General features: G+C 39.4%; 1 protein-coding gene across 2 annotated transcripts in view; it reads right to left on the reverse strand.

Moving 5' to 3' along the window:
- The window catches only part of ablim3 (actin binding LIM protein family, member 3), a 112,822-nt gene that overhangs the window by 12,952 nt on the left and 81,407 nt on the right, over positions 1 to 18,463 (reverse strand). Inside the window, exons 8-14 of one of the 2 annotated variants that reach the window (XM_055224643.1) lie at positions 18,366 to 18,424; positions 18,212 to 18,283; positions 12,342 to 12,494; positions 9,250 to 9,279; positions 9,014 to 9,134; positions 6,336 to 6,431; positions 4,186 to 4,236 (exon numbers count right to left, since the gene is read on the reverse strand). In XM_055224643.1, the coding sequence (XP_055080618.1) occupies positions 4,186 to 4,236; positions 6,336 to 6,431; positions 9,014 to 9,134; positions 9,250 to 9,279; positions 12,342 to 12,494; positions 18,212 to 18,283; positions 18,366 to 18,424 (582 nt within the window). The remainder of the gene's footprint in view (positions 1 to 4,185; positions 4,237 to 6,335; positions 6,432 to 9,013; positions 9,135 to 9,249; positions 9,280 to 12,341; positions 12,495 to 18,211; positions 18,284 to 18,365; positions 18,425 to 18,463) is intronic. The other variant, XM_055224644.1, reaches the window with a different exon arrangement.

Consider the following 18,463-nt stretch of genomic DNA (forward strand, 5'->3'; position numbering starts at 1 on the left):
GACTGGCACACGTCTCTATTTCTGTCTGAGATGTGGAAATTCTCGTTCTTTTAACAGTTTAAGCTAAAGTAAACGGCTAACGCTAGCAACTTTACACACAAACGGTTTATTTAAGAGAGTTTTATTCATAAACCAGTGCTTTTATTTACTTCATTCAGTCGTGTTGTGTCCAGTTAAAGACCTGTCTCTGTCCACTGTTGTTTTTCTGACTTTTGCAATGCATCATGGTCTATATTCACCATATTCATTTTTCAAGGTGCACTACTTTTGCACCATCTGGACATTCAGACACCAGTAAAAATAGCGTTACTCCTTTCTTTTTGCTAACTTAAACACTATATTTACGCCTTTAATCTACGTGTGACTGATTTATTTAAGAGTAATTTTCCCTGTAAAGTCCATTTTGAGCAATAAGTTATAAACATGGCTCCGTTTGAACTGTTAGTGCTGTGTATCCTCCTGAGACCCGAGCTCTTGCAGGACTTTATTTGCAAAAAACTATTAAGTGCGTGAACACATACATTTTGTGTAAAAAACAAAATGAGAAACAATTGTGCCTCTAGGAACAATGTGTCTCATTTGTGCTGCTGACAGGTGCAGGAAGATATATGCCTTTAAATAAAAATAAAATAAAGCAAATAAATAAATAAAATAAATAAATATATTAAAATATGATAAAAACCCCAAATAAAAAAAATAAATAAAATAAAATAAAATTAAAAAAAATAATAAAAAAATTAAATACAATAAAAAATATAAAATAAAAATAAAAAAATATTAAAAAATGAAAATAAATAAATAAATAAAAAATACAATAAATATTCTGAACTCTTAGAAATATTCAAAATTGAACATGTTCTTGTTGCTGTTCTTCTAAAAATCTGCACTGTGGCCTAAACAACCCAAAATGTGTTGTCCACAGATGAGGACACCAGGTCTCAGGAGGATATTACTCTCTTCTCTTACAGAAACAGCTGTCTGGAATAGTCCTACGCGGTTGTTTCTATTTGGTTCTCACCCAGCACTGTGCCCAGTTGTTACCTTATGGTTCTCATCCATTAAACTACCTGTTAAAATACGTGGACAGTGTGATATTGTCTCGTTTTACAAGCTGAACTATAAGAAATGTCAGTGAGCTCCGTGGCCTTTAATACAGCTCTGAGAATGAATGGGATGTTCTGATTAACTCTGCACATCCATCATGGTTAATGTTGAAACAAGAAGAAGTGGCGATCGATAACTGTTTAGGAAGATATAAAACCCCACACGGATCAATATGGCCGCCGCCGCCGCTCTGCAGTGAAGGGCTGTTCTTAAAGTAAAAGGTTCGGAGCTAGAGATTATTCACTACACGATTGTTCAGCGGGTTTATCTGGACTGAGGTGGACTTTAGAGACGGAGACGGGACGGAAGATGAAGAGGTGGACAGGACGGACGGGACAGATGGGACAGACGGGACAGACAAAACAGGACAGAACAGAACGGATGGGACAGACGGGACGGATGGGACAGACAAGACAGACAGGACAGAATAGAACAGATGAGACAGACGGGACAGAACAGAACAGACGGGACAGGACAGAATAGAACAGATGGGAGAGACGGGACAGACAGGACAGAATAGACAGGACAGAACAGGACAGACAGAAGAGGCCAAAAGAGACAGAAGAGACAGACGGGACAGACAGAACAGACGGGGCCGACGGGACAGAACAGGACAGACAGGACAGAAAGGACAGGACAGAATACAAAAGATGGGACAGACAGAACAGGACAGACAGAACAGAACAGGACAGAACAGACAGGTGAGACAGGACAGACAGAATAGAACAGATGGGAGAGACAGGACAGACAGGACAGAACAGACGGGACAGGACAGAATAGAACGGATGAGACAGACAGGACAGGACAGAATAGAACAGATGGGAGAGACGGGACAGACAGGACAGAACAGACAGGACAGACGGGACAGAACAGGACAGACAGAAGAGGCCAAAAGAGACAGAAGAGACAGACGGGACAGACAGAACAGATGGGACAGAACAGGACAGACAGAACAGGACAGAAGAGACAGACAGAACAGACGGGGCCGACGGGACAGAACAGGACAGAAAGGACAGGACAGAATAGAAAAGATGGGACAGAAGAGGACAGACAGGAGAGAACAGGATAGAACAGACAACAGACAGAACAGGACAGACGGGACAGAACAGACAGGTGAGACAGGACAGACAGGAGAGACAGGACAGACAGGAGAGACAGGAAAGACAGGACAGGGAACATGCAAGAAAACGACACAAATAAAACTGAAGCTGTAGAAGCTGAAGGCCGAGTAACAACACAGACTGCACTTATATCTTAACTTTATTTATTTATTTTCAAATTATTAACAATGTTTACGATTCAGGAAAGACACGAGGACACAACATTTTCAGTATATGGTCTCTATATGTGCAGTATTTTTATTTATTTATTTTTTGTGTGGAGCACTTTGTTTTGTTTTTTTTTGTTTTTTTTTTAAATTTTTTTTTATTTGAATTTTATTTGAGTATGTTCATAAATCATGTAATACATGTCATTACAGTCCATAAAATAAAATAAATTATCTTCCACAAAAAACATTGAACATTCTCAAAAGGGATGTGGGAAGAGGTGTAAACTTATTTAATCCCACCCCGTTCTTCTGATTCAAACTTTGAACAAAAATTTCATCCAGCTTCCTTTTACTTTACTTCTTAGTATTAACTACTTTTTCTTTTTCTTCTTCTTCTTCTTATTATTATATTCATTATTCTTGTTATTCTTATTCTCCTTGTTCATGTTATTATCACAAAAATCACCATAATCTTTCCTGTACATCATCACTGAACCATTCCATCAACAAAAAAGTATACATATAACCACTGCTACCATTAATTAGGATTTTCTTTTGGTATATCTGGACAGAATATGACATTTATACAGTTTTTTAAATTGCCTAATATTTGAACATTGCCTTAAATCTTCACTCAGCCCATTCCATAATCTGACCCCACAGACTGAGACACAAAAGCTCTTTCTTGTAGTGTGACTTTAACGTGTCTGAATTTTGCCGTTCCTCTAAGATTATAATTCCCTTCTCGCTCACTAAATAAGTTTTGAATGTTTGGAGGCAATTGATAATTTCTTGCTTTGAACATAATGAGCATGGTTTGGTATTAGATTAGATTAGATTAGATAATACTTTATTCCACCAAGTCCTCAAATTTTAGTAATCTAGACTGTGAAAATAATCAATAATCAATTTTAAATGTACTATAAAAATAAACTAAAAACTGAACGAAGTTTTGAAGTTTTGACAATGTTACATCACAACCTTAAGTTCTCTACTATCACAGACCGAACAAACTTTGAGGAGCAACTTTGAGCCATTATTATTTATTCAGCAGCTTTACTTTACGAGGTCTATATATCTGATCGTAAAAAGCAGGGTTTTAATCATAAATCTGCCACTTTCTCAATAACTTTGCACTTAAAGTCGTGACAGCAAACGATCCTAAAAGCGTGCGCTCGTTTTGTTTTAGTTTGTGGTGCATTTTGAACAGTTCCCCTGTATAAATAAAGATTAAAACAAATAAAAAATACACAAATAGGTATCAAACTGGACTTTCTTTCCTGTCTGACACCGTTTATTATGGTTTGGGACTTGCACAAAGGCTAAACAATCTTTCCCGTCTCTGTAATATGCTAGTACGCTAACCATGCTAACGTTGTTGTCTCTCGCGCTGCGTCCCCTGTGTTGTCTCCACTCAACACCTGTCAGGCCTGAGTGTTTTTTCTACACTTTCTACACACTTTACGTCCAGATTTCGATCCAGATTTTCACACCAGCGCGTTTCCGACAACCTTTTTTACACGCAAACCGCTTAGCGACGCAATTAGCCACCGCGCGATCCTTATCAGCCTTTCCACAAATCAGCTATTCTCTCTTTTCTGCTAACCATTTTGGCACTTATCTGATTGTGCGCAGCAGCGACGGCGGCGGCGTTTTCGACCATAACAAGAACGCCAATACTAGTCGATGTCGAATCATGGGCTGCAGCTAACGGCGCCGATAGCTTGAGCTTAAAGGCTAAATGGAGTAGTCAAACACAATGGCAGGCGAGCTAACAGGCAGGCTAAGGCGAGGCTAAGGCTGGACTGTACCCGTTCGCTTATAGATGGGGGGCTTCCTGTAGATGTTGGGGTCCCCCGTGGCTGAGGAGAGACAGAGGAGATGGAGAAGTGAAAGGGAAGAAGCTAAACAGAGGATCAGTGGTGGAAACGTATTCAAAATGTAAATTATTGCATTTATTTCTATATTTTTGTACTTAAATTACAACATTAAGGAAGAGGTTTGATGCTCACTGCTAATTTCAACACCTCAATGAAAATACAAACACGTAAAGGTCATTTTCGACATAAAATACCTAGAGATGAAGATAATACGGCGTTATAGGGCTACTACATCCATAGACTGTTCTTATTGGCTGGTTTAAGATGACATCACAGCGTTCTATTGGCCGATAATACTTAATACAGACGAAAAGCAGCTAAAATTGATTTTGTTGTAATTATAGACTGTATATATAAATGGACATAGCTAACCTGCTAGCCACCGCGTTACAAACAGGAAGTGATCATGTGTGCACTTCCGGCTCTATCAACTCTGGCTCCAATTCACTTTCTATTGAAAAACTGTGTCCCCTCTCTGTCTCTGCTGCTGTCAGACTCATTTTGGTCTTAAATGTTCGTATTAACCCTCTACATGATCCTGGGGTTTTTATTTCACTATTGTGTCTGTAAATCAAGATATGAACATTAATAAAAGACAAATCAGGTGACTTCTTTCCTCGATGTCACTCCTGCTAGCAACAAATTCGATTGACCTACTCCGTGCTAAACCAATGTTGTGGGCAGGAAGGGGCGTTAATGTGAAAAGTGAAATAAAAACATCAATACAATAAAAAACAAGAAATTCACAGGTTTTATAAATCACCACAAGGGGGAGTTACAGTTAAGGTTGTTTAAAACAGCGAAGCAAACATGGTAGAAGGAGGGGACCATAGACTGTGGACTAAGTGAGTGTGACGTTACCCACAGCTTCAGCTCCAGTCAAATGAAGCTCATCGACGCTAGAGCAGGTATAGCGGCTAATTTGGAGCAGAGTTTCATATTTGGAATTCCGTCCGCGAGTATCATAACAACCAAAGAGCTAATCAGGAGTGAGGCTGTTGAAGGTAACGCCCCTTCCTGCCCGCACCTCTGGTTTTGCAGGGAGCAGCCGCTTAGCAACGCTGTCAATCAAACCTGTTGCTAACGCTAGCAGGAGCGACCTCTGGGAATGATTTGTCAGTTGATTTGTCTGTTATTAATGTTCGTATCTTGATTTACAGACACAATAGTGAAATAAAAACCCCAGGATCATGTAGAGAATACGAACATTTAAGACCAAAATGAGTCAAAACGAGTCTGACAGAGTTACAGAGGACACAGTTTTACAGAAAAAAACAAACAAAAAAATAAAAAAAAATTCAAAATAATAATAAAAAAACCTCAAAATAACTAAAAAATAAAGAAAATTTAAAAAAAAATTCAAAAGAATAACAAAAAATTATAATAAAAATAACAAAAAACCTTCAAAATAACAAAAAAAAACCCAACTCAAAAAAACAAAAAAAATTTAAGAAAATAAACAAAATACAAAACAAAATGCAAAATAACTTAAAAAAACAAACAAAAAAAACAATAAATATAACAAACAAAATTCCATAAAAGTAAATTAAAAAAATGTAATAAAAACCTCAAAATAACTAATAATAAATTTAAAATAAAAAAAATAAACTCAAAATACCTGAAAAAAATGGAGCCACAGGATCATGTAGAGGGTTAATACGAACATTTAAGACCAAAATGACGAGTCTGACAGCAGCAGTTACAAAGAGAGGACACAATTTTTCAATGTAAAATGAATTGGAGCCAGTCGATGGAGAAAGAAATCCGCACATGATCACTTTCTGTTTGTAACGCAACGGCGGCTAGCACGTTAGCTATGTCCATTTACATAAACAGTCTATGACCTGAGTTACTTTCCACCACTGTTGAACACGACTCACAGAGGGGACTGTGTCGGGATGGGGAGGGCGAGGAACTCAACGTAAAATAAAAGTACATGAAGGGAAATGTAAACCAAGAACTATGACACAATGTGAAAACCTCATATTCCCAGAGAAAATAAACCCAGTGTCAGAGCGATGTGCGTTAGTGAAGTGGGTTAAACGTGGAGGTAGTGAGGAGGAGATGAACGGGGCTCCTACCTGGCACATGAAAATGTTTGGGGGGCTGGTTTGTGGTGGGGGTGCTGGAACGCCCGTCTTGGCCGTAATAGGGCGAGCTCCTGCCACTCTCGGAGCCTGCAGCCAGCCACAGCCAATCACGGCAGGAGGAGGAGGAGTAATGACCATGAGGGCGGGGTTTAACAGAGCAGCATGCGGATGAAAACGTTAATATCATTCAAAATTACAACGTGACTTTGAATAACTGTTCCACTTGTGTAATGACAGGGTTTGGTCGGAGTTAAATGACAGGAGAAAGAGTGGATCAAGGGATTAGACGTGTGTGTTATGATTATTTATGTTTTTCGTAAGTATTTCTGATTCTGTAAAGTACTTTTGAATTACTTTGTGTACACGTTGACTAACTGGACATTCTAGTTTTGTTAAAGTGCCCATATTACGCTGTTTTCTCATCTGTTCTAATGTTGTTTCCTCGTCACAAACACACCCGGAGTTCTTCTCTCAAACTGAAAACACCCTGTTCCACCTTGTGATGTCATCGTGTGCTGATACAGGAAGTGCTCCACTGTGTTTTTAAACTCCACACACCTTCATTTATGGAATCATTTGGATCATTTCACCTCCGGAATGGCCAAATCTCTTCTGAACTAAAGGTAAAAATCGAGCTGTTAACTTGAAAACTACCACTTCATGACATCACAAGGTGGAACGGAGCATTTTGAGCTTTGGAGATGTTACAGACTAATAGAAAACATGTGTGAATGAAACAAAACACAACTCCAGGTCTGTTTTTGAGGAGGGAACAGCGTTAGAATCAATATTTGACCTGTCTGTTTCATAGTTTGAATTCTGTCCCTGGGTATTTTCATAATGTTGTAGTTTTTTAGCGATTATATTTAATTTTGGACTCAACTCAACATCAATCTGACCGCTCTACCAATGATGTTTATGTCGAGAGCGGGATTCGAACCGCCAATCTTCAGATCAGTGGACAAAAACTTGACCAACTGAGCCACTGTCGCCCAAACTGAACGCTTCTGGAGTCATTATTAGAAAAAAAATTGTACAGTTGTCCCTCGCTATATTGCAGTTCACCTTTCGTGGCCTCACTGTTTTGCAGATTTCTTTAGTGCAATTTTGCGTGTCAGCTTTATTTTTTACATTATTCTCTCTGTTTTTGTCTGTAAAACCCCTCACCACACACTTTATACACTTTTCTCACACAGGCGTTAACATTTTCTCACATTTCTCTCTCGTTTAAACTCTCTCAAAGTTCAAACCTTCGTAGGCGTCTTTGTCGGTGCAGAACGTTTCATCGACATTGTGGGTTTTGTCGGGGAGAAAACAAATCGCAAACGTACAGCACTTCAGAGTCACACTGAGATCCAACGTTTATGTAAATTTGTCTGAACACATTCTGTACTGGACAGGAGACACGGCACGGAGGAGACTGATGGACAATGGTCTACAGTCCAACAGCCAATCAGGACGCACGACACAATGGTCTACAGTCCAACAGCCAATCAGGAGACAGGACACAATGGTCTACAGTCCAACAGCCAATCAGGACGCACGACACAATGGTCTACAGTCCAACAGCCAATCAGGACGCACGACACAATGGTCTACAGTCCAACAGCCAATCAGGACGCACGACACAATGGTCTACAGTCCAACAGCCAATCAGGACGCAGGACACAATGGTCTACAGTCCAACAGCCAATCAGGACGCACGACACAATGGTCTACAGTCCAACAGCCAATCAGGACGCACGACACAATGGTCTACAGTCCAACAGCCAATCAGGACGCAGGACACAATGGTCTACAGTCCAACAGCCAATCAGGACGCAGGACACAATGGTCTACAGTCCCTTACCTTTGGAACAGTCTGATTTTGTTACACGTTGCTGCTTATACAGTATTGTACAGTCAGTTCTATGAAATATATTCAGTTACAGGAGCAGTAGTGAGGCACCGCACCTTTAACTCATTCACCTCATTCTAGAAGTTGCCGTGGGCGCCGCCATTGTCGCTCGGGTTGTATCATTTTGCGCTGGGCCGATCTTTACCGTAAATAAGTTCTATACAGAGCTGTTTTAAAGCCTCCAGAGAAGTCGTTGACACATGAACATAGAGAATTTTACACAAATTAACACGAGTTTATATCAGAGTTTAGCTGCAAAACCATCTTCAAAGTCTCTGTTGAAATGAACGGGAGACGTTTAGAGGACTTTTTTTTTTTAAATCCACGAAGGTTTGAACTTTGAGAGAGTTTAAACAAGAGAGAAATGTGAGAAAATGTTACTCCCTGTGTGAAAAAAGTGTATAAATTGTGTGGTGAGGGGTTTTACAGCTGCAAAACTATAGAATAATTGTAAAAAATAAAGCTGATACTTCAAGATTTTGTCCATTGCGGGTTATTTTTAGAACGTGTGTGGTGAACGCCGTCGTCCTTTGGTCCACTCCGCTCCTGTGATTGGTCAGAGCACATGTGTAAGAGTTACATGAGATGAGAGCCATTGATGGTTAATCCGTTGATCAACTTTTTTTAATCGTTTTTTTTAGTCATCAATGCGGCTGAATCTATGCGAGGGTCACTGACGATGAAAACGATGAGGATTACGATGCCGTTTGTCGATTTGGTCCAAGTTAAACGATACAAAAGTGCGCATTTAGCGTCATTTTCGCTAACTCACCAGTGTAGCCGTAGTGCTGCGGGGAGCGAGGCATGATGGGAGACATGCCCTGGCGACTGAACGTTGGCGAGTCGATGTAACCTGGACTGGGGAACCTCTGCTTGTCCAAACTGTCGTAGTCCTAAACACAGAGACGTCATTGTGGGACGCTTAAAAGGAAATGAGTAAGGACAAGTCAAATAGTTGAGTGACAGGAGCGGATGTGTCTGTACCTGTCCCGGCGTGGAAGAGCTCACCTGAGAATATGGAGAGAGCGTCCCGAGAGACTGGGAATGAAAAAGAGCAGAGTTAATAAAGGACAGAGTCAGCGAGGATCAGACAACCGCTGTGTTTATGTTTTGTTAACTTTATAATTCAATCAAGACTGTATTTAGCAGCGTTCGGCTCCAGTTAAATGACGCTAATCGATGCTAGCAGTTATAGCGGCTAATTTGGAGCAGAGTTTCATGTTTGAAATTCCGACTGCGAGTGTCATAGCAACCGAAGAGCCAATCAGGAGTGAGGTTGTTGAAGGTAACGCCTCTTCCTGCCCGCACCACTGGTTTAGCAGGGAGCGAGCGCTTAGCAACACTGTCAATCAAACCTGTTGCTAACGCTAGCAGGAGCGACCTCAAGGAAAGAAACCGTTTAAGTTATTATATTTAGCATTTGAGTAAAAATCTGCCAAAAAATTCAAATTTTGCCTCATTTTTTGGAGTTAAAACTTTAATAAGTCAGACTTGGAATTATATATGAAAAAATCCTTGTGTACGTTTTGACAATTCAGGCGCCTGATTTGTCTGTTATTAATGTTCATGTCTTGATTTACAGACACAAAAGTGAAATAAAAACCCCAGGATCATGTAGAGGGTTAATACGAACATTTAAGAACAAAATGACGAGTCTGACAGCAGCAGGTACAGAGAGGAGCGATGTTTTTTCAATAGAAAGTGAATTGGAGCCAGAGTCGATGGAGCAGGAAGTGCGCACATGTTCACTTCCTGTTTGTAACGCGGTGGCTAGCAGGTTAGCTATGTCCACTTATATATACAGTCTATGCTTGAAAGTAGTTGCCAAATTATTGTTAAAATTAACTTTTTTCCACGTACATCATAGTTACAATCATTCAAAGTCATAGAAATGTTAAGCGTTTGTGTTGCCACGGTTACTGAGGTCACTGGAAAACCCCTGTATTAACAATGGCATCGTGTGATTTTAGTAACTGATTTAAGGCACGTGTTTGGGGCATGTTCCACCGGGAGGAGGCCCCGGGAAGACCCAGGACACGCTGGAGGGACTGTGTCTCTCGTCTGGCCTGGGAACGCCTTGGGGTCCCACCGGAGGAGCTGGAGGACGTGTCTGGGGTGAGGGAAGTCTAGGAGTCCCTGCTTAGACTGCTGCCCCCGCGATAAGTGTAAGAAGGTGCATGGAATTAAGGCAGCTTTAGGTTTTGATTTGTAGTTAGTCATAAAGATTAATGAAAAAAACAAACCTAAAACCTCAACTGTTTCAGGTTAAAGGTCCTATATGACACAAAACTGACTTTTGTAGCTTTAAATCATGTTCTAATGTTGTTTCCTCCTCAAAAACAGACCTGGAGTTGTGTTTTGTTTCATTCACACATGTTTGAGTCACACTTTAATATTTGTCTGTAACATCTGCAAAGCTCAAAACGCTCTGTTCCACCTTGTGATGTCATCAAGTGGTAGTTTTCAAGTTAACAGCTACGTTTTTATCTTTAGTTTAGCAGAGACTCGTAATTCCAGGTCTGAAATGATTCAAATTATTCTAGAAATGAAGGTATGTGGAGTTTAAAAACAGAATGGAGCACTTCCTGTATCACCACATGATGACATCACAAGGTGGAACAGAGTGTTTTTAGTTTGAAAATATGTAGAGTTTGTGTGTTAAACATGTGTAAATGAAACAAAACACAACTCCAGGTCTGTTTATGATGAAAAAACATCATAATCAGAAAACAGTGTAATATCGGCCATTTAACCTTAAACTGTAAACTTCCAACAAACATAATTTAGATGCAAAATAAAACCATTTTCCCAGTTTTGATCGTGTCATTTCTTTCCCGAATCTTAAACTATGGACTTTTATCGTCCAGACAAAGCCCTATAACGACTTAACTCTGAGTTTTAACCTTTCACAGACGGATGTAGAGCCGGAGTTGACGTGACAAAGAGGAAATGAGCTGTAATGAATCAGTTAATTGAGCGTCAGCGAATAAATGTCACTGTGAACCAGAACCAGAGCAGTCCTTTGGTAATTAAACATTTAAAACCAAATGCCAACCAGAGATATAACACAGAAATAAGACAGAAGCATGACTGAACTTCACAGAATAAGCAGGGCAATCAACATCGACTTTAAAGTTTGTGTTTAAAGTGGAACTGAGGAACTTTTTTTCCATTTTTCTGAGTAAAGTTCAATGTTTGGTCGACTCACTCAACAAAACACATCACAAACAGACCTGGAGTTGTGTTTTGTTTCATTCACAAATGTTTAAAAGAAAAACCCCGCATATTTAAGCTGAGTTCTTCTCACAAACTGATAAAAAACACTGTGTTCCACCTTGTGATGTCATCATGTGGTGATACAGGAAGTGCTCCGCTGTGTTTTTAAACTCCACACACCTTCATTTCTAGAAACATTTGGATAATTTCAGCTTCTGGAATTGCCAATCTCGACTAAACTGAAGGTAAAAAGGAGCTGTTAAGTTGGAAACTACCACTTGATGACATCACAAGGTGGAACTGAGCGTTTTGAGCGTTCCAAGATTACTCAAACATGTGTGAATGAAACAAAACACAACTCCAGGTCTGTTTTTGAGGAGGAAACAGCATTAGAACATGACTTAACAGTCACAAGAGTCAATTACATGTAATATATAGCCGTTAAAGATGCATTACGTAACTTTTCTGGTGAGGTGAGGGGGGCCCATACCTGCTTTTCTCCATGGAGACAGCATTGCAATTTAACTCTCTTGCATTTAATTACTTTCATTTCTTAAAAGCCATCCATTCTTACTGTCAGTGTGGCTCGCCTCTCCACACATCTGCCCTGTAACTTGCTCTGATGACGTCACCTGTTTGTCTCCACGGCGATGACATCAGTTTAATGCCATACTGCGGAACATTCGAGGCAAAACGGCAGCATTTCCTCGAACGTAAACAGGCGGCCGAGCCCTCACCAGAAAACAGCACAGTCCTCGTTTAAAGCGAAAAGTTCCTCAGTCCCGCTTTAACTCTCCTTTCGTTCACTTTAAAGAGCAGTGTGAGGCTTTTTTGTGAGTCTTTTTGTGAGTCTTTGTGCGTCCAGGAGTGTGCTTTGAATGTACCTCCCCATAGCTGTAAGTGTCTAGCCTCTCATCGGAGGCGTATCTGTGGTACGGCTGGTAAATGAGGTCGGGCGCTTGGACCTCGTAAATGGCCTTGACCCTGGGGAGGGCGGCTAGGTCCTTATAAGCTAGGAAGTCATTCTCCACTCTGGCCTGGAGAGAGGACACAGAACACCACAGCGAAAACACACACAGAGACACACGGTTAGGCCTGTCACGATAAATACTACTACTACTACTACTACTGCGACTACTACATCTACGATTATTTGGGGATGGGACAATAAACAATAATCGTTTATCGTGACCAAAAGGGTTCGTTGGACATTTTATATAATCATGATAATCGCCATTAAATCACCAGAATTTGCAGAAAAAAATGACTTATCCACAGGGGTGTCAACAGGGGGGGACATAGGGGTCTGTTGTCGGGGGCCCCAGGGTCTTAGGGGGCCCCGAATTGAACTATTCTTTCTCTCTTCCTATTAATTTGTGTTACAGAGGGGTCATGTGAGGCTATAATATTCTCTGTTAAAGTTATAATTATTCATATCCATAACAACTTTAAACATTATCGTGATATAATCCTTAATCGCAATTATTTTGTCCGTCACGTAAATTTTCAGTATCGTCCCAGGGCGAATTATAAAGTAATTACTCTATTTTCTGACCTGTTCTAAAGCTGTTTCCTCGTCACAAACAGACCTGGAGTTGTGTTTTTTTGTTTTTTTTGTTTCATTCACACATGTTTAACACACAAATAAAACTGCATATTTACACTGAGTTCTTCTTCTCTCAAACTGAAAACGCTCTGTTCCACCTTGTGATGTCATCATGTGGTAAAACAGGAAGTGCTCCAGTGTGTTTTTTTGGCTCTGCTCTTACACTCAAATCTTTTGGAATGACATACTTTTGTTTGTGAACAGAAACCTTAATACAAACCTACAACTCAATGCAAAACATGAACTTTTTGGTGTTTTTGAAAAAGATAATGTAGCAAAAAAAAAAAAGTAAGTTGTGAATTTCCAGCCAGAAACTCAAATTCACTGTATTTCAATCCCATTTATCCTCTTATATAAATTCTCTAAACTATTGTACAAACTCAAAGGTCCTGAAAACAAAGCACTTTACACAGAATTGGAACTATAAAATGTATTATTGTATTTATTTTTCTACTTTTGTTTAACATTATTATTGCACTTTGCCCAATTAATGAAAATATAAATGCTTCAACTTCTTGCTGTTCTTGTGTAAATCATTGTACAATTGAAATAAAACAAAAAATATTCACGTACTTTATTTCAACCCTGGAGTTTTCAATCTTTACTGAACTAAAGGTAAAAGGAGCTGTTAAAAACGGTTGAAAACTACCACTTGATGACATCACAAGGTGGAACAGAGCGTTTTTGAGCTTTGGAGATGTTACAGACTAATAATAAAGTGTTATTCAAACATGTGTGAATGAAAAAACACAATTTCAGGTCTGTTTTTGAGGAGTAAACAGCTTTAGAACATGATTTTACGCTCACAAGAGTCAATTTTGCGTAATTTCGGACGTTTAATCAACCAAATTCTTCCTGTCGCAAGCCATTTTTGACCCATCAGAGCATCTGAATCTTGAAAAAAACAGCTAGTTTCATTTAGTTGCGATAAATCAAACTCAAAAACGTGCTATCGTGACAGACCTCCAGACCACATGAACAGAACACAGAGCGGCGTGGTGCATTCAGGTGCTCGCAGACAGGAGGAAAACGCTGATCCAAGGCAGAAACGTCCACAACATCCTGACTTGAACCGACTAGTGGAGCGTCTCTGACAGTTTTATGACTTTAGATGAGTTTTATTTGAGGCATTAAAAAGATTTACGCTGCTTTAGACATTTGTGATCTACGCCCTGCAGACATCTCAATAGACTTATACTCAGGTGAACATTTTGAGCAATTTTCACTTCAAACTGTCAATTTTGATTATCGCAGCGTTTCGGATGACATCACAACGCTCCATCGGCCAATCGGAGCGATCACAGCTAAAATAAATATTGTTAAAAAGGAGTTCTTGGGTCTAGTCACTAATAAAAATGATCAGGTTTTTACGTTTGTGAATTTACCTTTGGGATATTTCATGACAAAGTACAATCAAATCAATAGGGAAAACTGGCTCTTGCGCCCCCATCTGGGAGCATGACGTCATCACACTCAAGAATCTGAAATAACCAATCATTTTATCACAACAAAAGTACAGTAAATCCACCCAAAAAACTGCAAAACGTTGGGTTTCAGATTCTAGAGTGTAATGACGTCCTACTCCCAGAAGGGGGCGGAATAGACAGTTTTCCCTATTGATTATATTGTACTTAGTTGTGAAATATCTAAAAGGTAAATTCACAAATGTCAAACCTGATCATTTCTGTTATTAAATAGAGGAAACTAGACAAAAACCCGCATTTTAACAATATTTATTTTAGCTGCTCCATCTGTGCTAAATATGATTGGCCGACAGAACGTTGTGATGTCATCTGAATCATACACTGTATAAAGAAGCGACTAAGTGAGTGCGACGTCACCCACAGCGTTTAGCTCCAAATGAAGCTCATCGAGGCTAAAGCAGTTATAGCGGCGAATTTGGAGCAGAGTTTCATATTTGGAATTCCGACTGTGAGTATCATAGCAACCAAAGAGCCAATCAGGAGCGAGGCTGTTGAAGGTAACGCCCCTTTCTGCCTGCTCTGCTGATTTAGCATGGAGCAAGCGCTTAGCAACGCTGTCAATCAAGCCTGTTGCTAACGTTAGCAGGAGTGACCTCGGGGAAAGAAGGCGCCTCATTTGTCTGTTATTAATGTTCATATAAAAAATTAAAATAAACTCAAAATAATTAAAAAACAAACAAACACAAAAACTCAAAATAACAAAAAAATAAAGAAAATAAACAACAAAAAAACTCAAAACAATAAAAAAATTATAATAAAAACAACTCAAAATAACAAAAAAAAGTAAATAAACTAAAAAAACACACAAAATAACTTAAAAAAAAGTAAAAATAACAAACAAAAACCCCTCAAAATAAAAATAAATAAATACATAAAAATCTCAAAATAACTAATAAAAAATAAAAAAAAATTAAAAAAAAATGTAATAAATAAACTCAAAATACCTCAACAAAATAAACCCCAGGATCATGTAGAGGGTTAATACGAATATTTAGGACCAAAATGACGAGTCTGACAGCAACAGGTACAGAGAGAGGAGCGATGTTTTTCAATAGAAAGTGAATTGTCGATTTGGAACGCGGCGGCTAGCAGGTTAGCTATATCCATTTATATCCACAGTCTATGATGGGAATTTTGAGCACTTTTCACCTTTCAAAAGTTAGATTGTTTTGTTTCGTATTGTTAATTCCTATAGCGACGGCCCTTTTATCGCTTTAAACCTTAAACACAGGAGCACTTGAATGCAGCACCGGTACAGAACGGCACCTGGAGGATTGAAAACCTCTGACAAAGCACACGTCTGAAGAACATCATGCACACGGACGCTACATGCTCCGACACACAGCGGCCGAGGAGGAAGTCGACCTTCACGAGACAAGCGGGGGGGGGGGGGGGGACACGGAGGGAGCAGAGAGCAGACAGAGCGGGCGGCCAGGCTAACGCTTACGCAGCGCTTTACTCTCATCCATCACCTCAGAGAGAAAGGTCATTGATTGTAGAACGAGAGCGGAGCGGGCGGGAGCGGCTTACATGCAGAGCAGCTCCGACGCGCCGAGACACAGGAAAACACCGGCGTTTAGGTCTGTGAGAAGCAGGACGAGGACGAGGGACGAACACGGGACTTTACTTATAATTTAACACTATTATGTCATAGTTTTGTAACGTTTTATCTGATGGATTTGAACCAGATACATGACAGGGGTGGAAGAAGTACTCAATTGTGTTATTTAGGAGTGCAAATACTGGAGCAAAAAACAAAAAACACTCAAGTATCACATGTAAAAATATACTTTAGTACAAATATTAAAGTACCTGTTTAAGAATGTGCTTAAAGAGTAAAAAGTAAACATATTTTGAGCTGATTTTGAGTCTTATAAAGCTTCAAATGTGGTGAACAAATGAACTGATGGTTGTTTTTTTTTCTACCTGTTTTTATTTGTATATTTTTGTTTTGCTCAAATTATGATTGTGTTAAAAATAAACCCTCAGACTTTTCAGCAGTTCTCAAACTAAAATAAAAAAATACTTTAACTTTTGCGTCCTGTTCAAAAATGTAGAGGAGTAGAAAGTACAGATACTGCTCTCAAATGTAGTGAAGTAAAAGTAAAAAGTATCCACTGTAAAATGTACTTTACTGCTTTTACTTTGGTTTGTTCCACCACTGGTTTACATCGTTTACTTCGTATCACGTTTATGATGATTTTAATTTTAACAATATGATTTTTCTGATTGTCCAGTTCAGACCATAAATCAACACGTTTTTAATCTTTTTCTATTTCTGCTGATGTTTTTAGGAACAGTCTCCACAGTCTTCAATACTGCATTTTATATTTAAATGTGATTGTAAAACAGGTTTGAGCGTCTGTAAAAGTGCAGTATGATTAATGCAGTGAAATTAGCACAAACAGCTTTATATAATGGCGTCGATATCGGGTTTATACCAGATGCTAATCGTAAAAAAACTGTTTTATCTCTGTGTTTAAGCTTGGGACTGGTTAGACTTGACTATTTTATGTGATACAGATCTATCTCTATGAAGCTCGTCGAGGCTAGAGCAGGTACAGCGGCGAATTTGCAGCAGAGTTTCATATTAGAAACTCCGACCGTGAGTATCATAGCAACCAAAGAGCCAATCAGGAGCGAGGGTGGTACTCTTCCCACCCGCATCTCTGGTTTAGCTGGGTGCGGGCGCTTAGCAACGCTGTCAATCAAACCTGTTGCTAACGCTAGCGAGAAGTGACATCAGGGAAAGAAGGCGCCTGATTTGTCTGTTGTTAATGTTGGATCATGTAGAGCGGGTAATTGTAATAGTAATAGTAATAGTAGTAATAGTAGTAGTAGTAATAGTAATTTAATATCAATAAAAGTAATAATACAAAATAAAATTAAAAAAATATAATACAAAAACAATAAAAATTAAAAATATATATTATACAAAAATAAATAAAAATTAAAATAATATAAAAAAATAAAAATATATTAGACACAAAAATAAATAAAAATAAAACATTATATATACAAACATAAATAAAAACTAAAAATATATATTATGCAAAAAATAAATAAAAATATATAAACAGTAGCTGGAGTGACCTCGGGGAAAGACGGTGCCTCATTTGTCTGTTTTTAATGTTCATGTCTTTATTTACAGACACAAAAGTGAAATAAAAACCCCAGGATCATGTAGAGGGTTAATACGAACATTTAAGACCAAAATGACGAGTCTGAGTTTGGAACGCGGCGGCTAGCAGGTTAGCTACGTCCATTTAAATCCACAGTCTATGCTCAAGCCTCACTTTTTGAATCATTTGAACGCAGATTTCTTTCTAGTTTACACATAAATATGAAAAAAACATGCTATTTTTTCTGTCTACTAAAGCTTTTGTAATTGACACCTAAGCACAAAGCCGAGCGCGAGGTGAAACAGACACAAACACAGCCGTAAGCGGTGACACAGAAAGCTCCAGCGAACAGGCCAGTGGAGACGAGCCAGCGCTGAACCAGCCAAGCCTCGGGTGGTGCTTGTGTTAGTGTTACTGCTCTGGGACGAAGGGAGGGACGGAGGGAGGGGGGTAAACAGGGCGTGGAAGGAGGCAGGGAGGGTGGGGGTCTTTGCGCTTACCCCTGAAGGTGACTGAAGACTGCTGGGTAATAGGTTACTTACACATATAACTCTACTGGGAGAGCCGATGGAGGAGCCGGGCGGAGAGATGGAAGCCTCCGACAGACGCCTGTGCTGTGGAGCAGAAAGACAGTGTGTTGTTTTAGATGTGCCCCGTGTTGGATTTGTTTTGTGTTGATGTATTTCGTGCACACACCCTGAGCCTTTTCTCTGCCCGGGCCGCCTGCTTGCATAAAGGGTGCCACACCTCAGAGCCTAAAAAAACAAGCGTAAACAGATTATACCGGCACAAAC

The sequence above is a fragment of the Periophthalmus magnuspinnatus genome, chromosome 10, assembly GCF_009829125.3.
Source record: "Periophthalmus magnuspinnatus isolate fPerMag1 chromosome 10, fPerMag1.2.pri, whole genome shotgun sequence".
Lineage (NCBI taxonomy): Eukaryota > Metazoa > Chordata > Actinopteri > Gobiiformes > Gobiidae > Periophthalmus > Periophthalmus magnuspinnatus.